Source organism: Cajanus cajan, chromosome 6 (assembly GCF_000230855.2).
Source record: "Cajanus cajan strain Asha chromosome 6, NIPB_CcT2T_4, whole genome shotgun sequence".
In the NCBI taxonomy this organism is placed as follows: Eukaryota; Viridiplantae; Streptophyta; class Magnoliopsida; order Fabales; family Fabaceae; genus Cajanus; species Cajanus cajan.
The window spans coordinates 55270277-55279844 of record NC_138522.1 but is presented as its reverse complement, the minus strand read 5'-3'; the positions used below and the strand labels follow the sequence as shown (position 1 = coordinate 55279844).

The 9568-nt window shown below is 35.8% G+C and overlaps 1 protein-coding gene across 1 annotated transcript; it reads right to left on the bottom strand.

Annotated features, from left to right (window-relative positions):
• Nucleotides 1-1679: 1679 nt before the first annotated feature.
• On the bottom strand, nt 1680-8245 carry DGD1 (UDP-Glycosyltransferase superfamily protein). Its single transcript, XM_020378270.3, has 7 exons — nt 7580-8245; nt 7069-7101; nt 6112-6199; nt 3977-4461; nt 3624-3890; nt 2923-3272; nt 1680-2585 (listed from the first exon to the last, which is right to left on the bottom strand). Exons 1-7 carry the CDS (start codon nt 8156-8158, stop codon nt 2051-2053), a joined length of 2337 nt encoding a protein of 778 aa, XP_020233859.1. The 5' UTR covers nt 8159-8245; the 3' UTR covers nt 1680-2050.
• Between the last annotated feature and the right edge of the window lie 1323 nt (nt 8246-9568).

Sequence of the window (9568 nt, the reverse complement as noted above, 5' to 3'; positions counted from 1 at the left end):
TAACAGTTTGTAAGTGTACGAAACATGCATCTGGTATACACTCATAGATACCATTAACAACTTAACTCCCATCTCTTATTTCATATGAACTTTTAGATGCCATGCTAGTAAAAGTAGTGCATGCATTTAATGGTACAGAATAGAATAGCAGGGGTAAGTATGGGCTAAATGAGATTAATCCCAAACAGAAACTGGAAAATGCCTAATTCTTGAAACCTAATTCTTAGTAGGAGACTTGGTCAATGGGAATCACATGCTATGTCAACTTGCACTAAGAAATGAAAGGGTTATTAATTAGCTAATGAGTGCAAGTGCACCGCACGCTAAGTAAAGCTGTGAGTGACAACACTGGCATATATAACTTCTACTACTTCTGCCTCAGCAAAAACGAAGTCTTTTTGTGGCATGCATTGGTCAAGATTTGTTCAGGATTATAATAAAAGATGTCAACTTGACATTGGGACTCAATATAATAGTTTGCTGGTCAAATAGTGGGCCAGCTAAAACAAAAAGATTGGTGCTAAAATAAAAAAAAATAAACTGTGAGAAGATAATGATAAAAAAAATGGAAAATAGAAAAGAAAAGGTAAATACAGAAAATTAAGCTAAAACTAAATGTTTGGGACAATTAGATGAAGTTTATTATTTTTCTTTATTTATAAATTTAGTAGTTTTCATGCATCACTTCTCCCTAACTGCTTGATTATGTTTGAAAAGCATTTTTCCTCCTCTAAAACCTCATCTCCAAATTATCCTTGTGATGGCGATGGTTGTGTTATAATTGTAGTTTTTTTTATTTATAGAAATAGTATAATAGTATAATCTAAATTCCAATTATACTAATTCTCTGTAAATTCTAATATTTCTCTCTAAACGGTTTTTTTTTGGCAGCGTTCTAATTACGGTGTTTGAAATGTTAATAAATTATTGGAATGAAAATAGTGAGAATTTTCTTCACTGAAATTGTGGCATTATTAGCCTCAAGTGGAACATAATAATTAAATAAAATCCTCTTTAAAATAACCATTTAATGGCTAAATTATGAAAATATGCCAAGGTTAGTTCATTATAAAGAACTTGATCCACTTTATTTACTGTGAACTATAAATGAATCACTACTAACCTATAAAAAATTTTACACTACTAACCTATAAACTACCAATCTCGTAAAAAATTTACAGTCAATTATAAATCACATACAACCAATTCAAAGTTAACGGAATTAACCAAAAACATCTCCACGTCACCCATGAATTAGTCTAAAGTAGGATAAGTAGTACTTGATTTCCGTTGCCCCTAAACGAATTAAGTTGTGTGTGATGATTCATGCCAACCGCCAAGTTCCCCGAAACGAGTGGAATATGAAGTTAAAAATTTGATCCTTATATAAATCAGTAAAAACGCTTTGATTTATTTATTTCCTTTTTGCACCAAACTTATACAGAAAAGACTATTCCAAATCAAGTCGCAGCAGCAATGTCCTTTTTTCCTTCATTTGTCCTTCCTTCCTACTATAATCTCAAAAATACCAGATATTTCCCTGTGCATGTGGACCCCCCTCGTAGGAACTAGGAAGTCCTCTTAATTTCTTATAGGCGACGTTATTATGTCCACAGTACAAGCTGTTATAAACATCATACATTGTGTATGGTCATTTCTCCAACCATTTTGGCTTGTGGTCGAGGTTAACATACTGAACAATTTATTCCATGTTAAACCGATGCATATTCGTTACAGCTTATTCCCAGAACTTACGTGGGAGGACGTTCTATTTTTGGCCATACAACTTTACATTCACTTTCTACACGTGTTTTGGTACTTACAAAAACAAAAAGAACTACAAAATTTAAGGATTGAAAACTTAGTAGGCACCTAATACAAACTGTAAAACAAAGCAGAAACTACAAATTCAAACTACTAACTCTATTCACCAACCATCTATAAATTTTTCTACCTACAGGCATATGAGAAGATGGTTTTTCCAGAACTGCTAGTCATAATCTGGAGTGACGAATTTCCCTTCACTACAAATTCAAACAGGTCAATCCATTCACCAGCCATAGATAGGATTTTCTACCTGTGGGGGCAAGAGATGAAGGTCTTTACAGTGCTGCTTATCGTAGTCACGTGTCCCGGGTATTGCTCCTGTACATAATCTCAGGAATTCATTCCCAGTGAGACAATAGTGAGCAAATGCTAAGCCTCCATCTACCACTTCTGTCAGATTAGGCATTGATGTTGACTTAGCAATGAGCTTTCTATTATCTGCGCTTGACTTTTCACCATTATTTTCCTTGTTCAGAATTTTGTCAAGCTCGGAATATTCCATAAATCTTTGAGTAGCAGCCTCCCAGGAAAGTTGATATCTTTGCTCAGGAGTTAGAGGAAAAGGCTCATTTTCTAATGCTTCTTTTACTTTTACCACAAAATCTTCAGATGAATTGTAAGTCAAACAATTGGGAAATGACCTGAAGAACTCATTTGATGGATGATCAGCGCAAACTACAAATTTGCCCATGGCAAGTGCCTCAGCTGTAGCTGTGCATAGCACATCGCTAATACTTGGATTTATAAAGACTTTGTACCTACAAAAAAGAAGATACTGTGTTAAATCTAATTTAATAAAAACAAGTTCCAGATTGTGTCTGTGTACGAAATACATGTGTAGGTAAATGTGCATTTATGCATGTATAAAAAATAGCTTTGGATATTGAATTTTCTGAAAACATAGTCAATTGATTCAATTCACATAATGAAGTTAGGGAAGAGTAAAAGACAACTCAGTTCCATGTTGCAATAGATGCAACTTTAAAAACTATTTCCCCCATTTCAATTATGTATGTTTTACAACAATGTTGGGGACCATTGCAGTGAATATATCTTAATCTAAATTTTGAAGCTCAATTTTCAAATTGTACCTACCCATGAAGAGAATCGTCCGCATGATCTCTTCCTTTCTGAAAGTTGAGATTCAAATCCAACCTTCTAGCTGCACTCTGAACTTCATTAGCATCCTCTCCATTTCCAAATACATCCAACTTGAAGCCATCAAGGTCGCCCTTATGCTTTGCCAATAAATCTATCAACTCCTTATATCCCTTTGCCCATACCATCTTTCCCAAGAAATATGCCCCTTTTGTAAAGGCTTTCTGCCCAAGCTCCCTCTCTGCAGCAATCTTTTCTCCAATTTTTAAGAACTTGGGATTCACACCATGAACATTGCAAATCACAGACTTGGGTAAATCCTGAGTAGCAGCCGATAGACGAAGAACCTGAATATAATCATAAATAGTTTAGACTCTTTTTGCCTTGTTTATTCTATGCTGATGATAGAAATCCATGACAAATAAATTTATAACAAAAAACACCAAAACCATTTCTAGTTATCTCCCAAGTTACATTGCATTTGACCTAGATTTTTTTGGGTTTCAATTTTTAAAAGGAAAAGCCAGGCCAAACACAACTTCAATAAAAAAATTAAAAAAAAAAACTTTTTTTTAAAATAAACAGAAGCCCAAAATAATCTTCGGTGGAAGCTAATTGAAGGAGCTTCTACTTTTAAGGAGAAGGGAAGCCCAAAAAAGTTGTGAATCAAACTCATAGTGATGTTAAAATTCTCATACCTTATGGCAGTATGCTCTTGTAACCCAGTTGTTTATGTGTTTCACAAAGAATGCCTGGAGTGCCCCATTTTTCTCCCTCTTGATGTATTCCAAGTAATTTGTGTGGACAATACCAACAACATGATTGAATTTGTCTGTCCAACGCTTGCCATGATGATACCAATTCAAATGTTCTGGTTCTTCCAGAATAGCAATGTCAGCATCCCTGGATGGTATAAATTGAGAAGTATCTCCAGCAGGTATTATACTCCGTCTTGCTTTCGAAAACTACACATGAGAAGGACAAAATGTAAGAATTGACAGTAGTAATATGAAACATGACACAATATAGCTAACTTTATCAGAAAAGCTACCTTCCCAGGATAAAAAGAAATTTTGAAATCTGCCTTAAAACCAATCCTATCCTCAAGCCAGTTACGTATATAAAGTTCCTGTTCTTCTGGTGAAGTAAAAGTGACATTGCTGGGATAAACTAGTTCTTGATCTGATTTACAAAGCCATGGAACCAGCAGAGTGACTTTCTGGTTTGCAGATTGTGATAAATATGCAGCTCGAAATAGTGGGTTTACTGCTGTTCCAGTCATCCAAGGAAGACTAGCTGTTGTGACTATTGCAACATGTCTTTCATTGTCTGATGGATCGTGCTTTCCATGGTCTGTCCAGAATCCGCCATCATACCGGTGCCCTGTGCTCTGAAGGACACTTGCTATTCGCATATCCAATTCATCATTTACATTTCCATTCCCAAGAACAGAAGATTCTTCCCCAGAGAGGGAATGCAGTAGAAGATGGTTTTTGCGTTTGCTATACAAGGTTTCTACTATCTTGTCACATATGTCTGCAATGCAATCACAGTTGAACAAATCATCAAAATTGAATGGCAGATAAATATAAACTAGCCGGCTAACTAGAGAGCTACAACAAAGAAAGAAAAGATATAATACTGCCTACACACAAACATTGAACTTGCACCAAATTTGAAAAAAAAAATTTAAATAACTATAAGCATCTGGATCAAGCACTAGAAATTTTCACTCGCTTGAAAAAAACTTTTGAGCAAGATCTGTGTCAAGTACATGTTCAAACCAATTGTAGATTCATAAACTATTCATTGTCTAAATATTTTTTCTCAATCCAACTGTTGAAATATAACGATATATGTTGATCTTATTGACAAATTTTAGAGATTTTAAACAATCACAAGTTTATGATCAAATGGTTAATATTTCATTTGAAAAGTATATACTCTACAATAATATTTCACTTAGCCATTTGGATGGAGTACAAAATGAAAAATAAGTATTGTAGAAAGTTATTTTGATAGAAACTCAAATAAAATGGAAAATAGTGAGAAAGAATAAAAGGACAGAACTTTATTGAAGAACAGAACAGAAATGGAGAATAGAATTCTCCCCGAGGGTTTCTGTTTCATAAAGAATCTCTCCTTTACTTGCACAAACAATCAAATTTGCAGAATCCTCCTCAAACCTTATTTCCCATATTTATAACCAATCTCTTCTAATTCACAAACTAACAACTTAATGGACTAACTGACTAACAGCTGTCCTTATTCAACTCTCATTATTTGTCCTAGCATATTCACTGACGGGTTTCGTGATAAATTCAAAAGTGAACAGCTATAGAATGAATTTTTTTTTCAAAATCTGTCGTTGGATTGAAAGTATACCTCATGTATATTGTGCTAATAAAAATCTCACATTAGTGATTGTTTCTTTTGATCTACGCCCCCGCCTTATATTAGAATAAGTGTAAAATACAATAAGCAAGGGAAAATATCTTAATTCTTGATCAATGATCACACGTTTGTTAGTTGCTTGAATTTTATTAACTTTCGGTGAAAGATAAAGATGGCAAATAAGTAAGCTTCAACTTCAACAATCAGATTGATTACAATTATTTTCAACAAGAAATTATTAGACAGTGAGAGTCAATTTTTAGTATCTTTGAACAATAGTCTGCATCTACTCACCATGTGCATGCCCTTGTTAGAGAGTTGCACGAAATGTGTGACTAGTAAATCACATTGTTTAATAATTAAGGAATGAGGCAGCTAACAATTATATCAGAAGCTGATGCCTTCCAGCTTGCCAATCACAAAACAAGAATAACACAGTAATACAACTTAGCAAGATAAATGCCAAAAAAAGAGGAGAAAAAAAGGCGAGGAATTATTGTGGTTGGAAAACATTGCATTGGTTTGTTTCATGCACCTAATTTACGAGTAACCTGGAAAAGAATGTTTGTAATAAGCATTGATAGTTTAAGGTTTAAGCCTTAAGGTTTAAGTAAAGAGGGAGGAACCAACAAGGTGATTTACAAAGAATGTAAAAACAAAAAAAAAAAAAGTCAATTTCCATTGAATGCGAAGATGTTTCTAGAAAAACTTACAAGTTCAAACAAAACATAAATATAAATTTCGAGATAAGATATAGTTGAAATCCTATATAAGTTGTGCATAACTATGTACCTCTTTTCACTCCAAGTTGGTCCAAAAATGGCCCGGACTGTTTTACAAAGTAGGCCAAAAGTTCAGGTACATCCAATGGTGGCACATCCTGCAAAAGATGCATGAAAATGTTAACCATAGTTCATGATTCAAATCAAGGTCACAAGTTCAGAGCAGACAAGAATCAGTGCTCAGGAAAGTTAATGACACGTGTTTAACAAATCCATATCATTCATGTCATGCTTAAGCAACTTGGCCCCTATTAATTTAGCATCATATCTCCAATCTTCTCCTAACTGATTGCTCAAATGTCTAAATTAAAACATTAATGTTATATGTGAAAATGGCAAATAAAAAAAAAAAACTATGCCAACTAACTTAAGGAGATATTTTTTAATATCCAGCAAAATAAAATCTAAAGGGCAGTGGGGTTTTATACCCAGAGGGGCAGCCTAAGGACAGGTGTACTGATTCTATTCAACAAGGTATAATATGTCTGCATAGTGAAAGTTTGAACCTAATTAGAGATCAATATAGCCAATATAGTGTATATAAGGATGACAGGGGTAATCCTTACCTCTTATGCTAGCTTTTGGGGTTGGGTTAAGCCCAAATCTAAATTCTAAGATAATATCAAAGTATGTCCTAACAATTGTCGTTGAATCACCTATTGAACCACCCATTATCAAAATATCTAATCTTGCAAATTTTACACTTATGATATATAGTCTATTAAGCAGATGCGCTAAAGACCCTACATTGACTAATGATATGTCCAAATTAATGTATATAAATGATGGACAATCTTCATCTTTTGAGTTGACTTTTGAAGTTGAGTTATACTCAAACCCAAATTCTAAGAAGCCTTCCAATGACCAGTCACATACAGGTTTTTTTTTTTCCTTAACATAAAAGTGAAAAATATTTGATCAGGCACGTTCATATGAACAAAAGAAACTAAACATATTACACACAAACCTTTGACTCCTCAGGTTCCTTGCACATTGATTTCTGCAAGAAAGTCAAGAAACGAGCATGTAAATTCTCAGAATAAAGGCACTTGTCAAATTTATGCTCAATTGCACCAAAAGGCATATATTACCAATAACAAAACCAGTTAAAAACACAATCAACGATTCAACAGCAACCAAATACAAGTAACAGTTATCACTTATCACCCAAGCTCTACCGGTAATTTTTCAACTATCATAACAAGAAAGGGTTTTTTAACAGAGAACAATCTTCCTTCCAAGTTCAAATTGTAACCCGAAAAATCCAACTGTACAGAATATTTTCTTTGACAAACACATTGATTCATCCAAGAAAACTCTTCCTCGGAAGAAAGAATGACTTAACTCTTAAGCCACAATAAAAAACCGCACCTAAAATTTTTCTTGCAAAACCAGACACATAAAGCAAAAACACACACGGAAACCCTATAATTCAGTTGAAACCAAGTAAACTGCTAATTTAAGGAAGAAGCACAAACCAAACTAGACTTGACTTTCTCCAGAAATTCACTGTTCTTGAAAGCATCAAAAGACGAACCACGCTTCTCAAACTCCTTGAGCCGTGCCTTCAAGGCTCGAATCGGTTCCCAATCCCTTGATTCGCCCTCGCCCTCGCCTTTCCACTCTTCCCAGAAACTCAACCTCTTCCCCCTCTTCCCGAAATCCACAATTCCCTCATCCTCCTCTGACACGATAGCGTTCTTTATAGCGGAAAGGTCGATTCGAATTCGCGTCCTAGGGCGCCATTTCTCCAGAACCTTCTTGCTGAAATCGGGGGACGAGTACGCTCTCCGAATCTCCGACAACTTCGGCCGCAGACTCTTCACGAATTCGATCTCCCTCGGCGGCGGAGAGCGCATGGCAGGCACCGCGAACGGCGGCGCCGCTGAATTGAAGAAGTTCTCGAGCTCGCGGTCAAACGACGTCGCTAGGTCCTTGAACGAGTTCGCCCTGTCCCGCATGAGGCGGAGATCCGCGTCCGCCGAGTCACGCACCTCGCGCCAGCCCTTTGAGAGGAACGAGAAGGCGTTCGAAGAGGTCGGAGGCTGTGTCGCCATGGCTCAACCTCAACGCCGCTTTGCGAGTGTTTGGTTTGTTTTCGCAGTGTGTGTTGTTTTGCAACGCGGATTGTGTGTGGAGGGAGCCACGCAGTTTTAACGGTTAAGATTTTCGGAGATTTCGGAAACTTTCTCGAAGCTGTGTTGTGCCACGTAGGATGTCGACGAGAATACATGCGCTGACGTGGAAGGGTCACGTGCTGTGGTGATATGGCAACATCCTGTTGGACCACGTTGATTTGCAGTGATTATGGATTATGGAAGGAGGGAGGAATATTCGTGCTGCCTAAAGGATATATGCTTAAAGTACTAGTATATTAATTAATTAAGGATGGTAGTATTTTTTGGACTTTAGCTTTGAGTCCCGGGTTTATGGAAGAAAATGTCAAATAAAGAAAGTAGATGATGCATCATGCAAGTGTTTTTTGGAAGGAAAAAGCTTAACATACACACATTTCTTTTAGATGTACGAATAAAAGAAGAAAAAAATATGTTATTATTAAATAAATTATTTGTTATTTTTCTTTTTCTTATTCTTCAACCTAGTAAAATTTAATGATGTGGGTAAGTTGCAATAATAATAAGTAAATAAAAGTAAAAATATTATTGAAAACAGTAACACTTATTTTGCCAAATACGGTTAACTGGATTCAAAAATTAATAATTATTCTTGGAATGTAATACCTTAAAAGTTAAAACTCATAATCAAAGCAGGGTACAAACAAGTGATGATCTGGTTGAAGCTATGTGGTTGACAAGCAATTGACACCAACAGCAACGGTGTGAAAGTATAGAACAAAAGAACCATGTATGCACGACTCTCTGTCTAGGTGGTGAGAAAACAATTATTCACCATTTCAACTATTCATAACATCCAATGAAGATATTTGGGGGAGGGACCAATTTTCTGGCAATGCTTGGATGCTTCAAGGTAAAATTCATATTCTTAATTTGACTCGTTTGTAAGGTACTACAACCCATTACCATGACTTTACATCACACATCATCGTGTGGTTTTGCTGCTCCCCCATCATGGTTCTGTGGACTACTAGGAATGTGAACCCACTATATTTTGTCCCATTGTGTTTCTTATTTTTTCCGTTTGGAGCAGCTTCCATTCAATCACGCCACACGCGTCTCACGTTATACTCTTTCAATTTCTCTATCTAAATCCTACTGTTTGAGAGTTGCAATATTAATATAAAGAAGCTCCATGCGAAAATGACATGCCATGATGGGAGTCTGTGAATGAAATGAGAATGGAATAGTGATTTTGGGTTTCTCAACTCAAAGCTATTGTAATACGTATCCGTGTCTTAGCAGATTTTTTGGGCCATTTAGGTTATCAAACAATTGGGCCAGATGCACATCAGTAAAATGTGACACCAACATTTCTACCCATTAGCATGA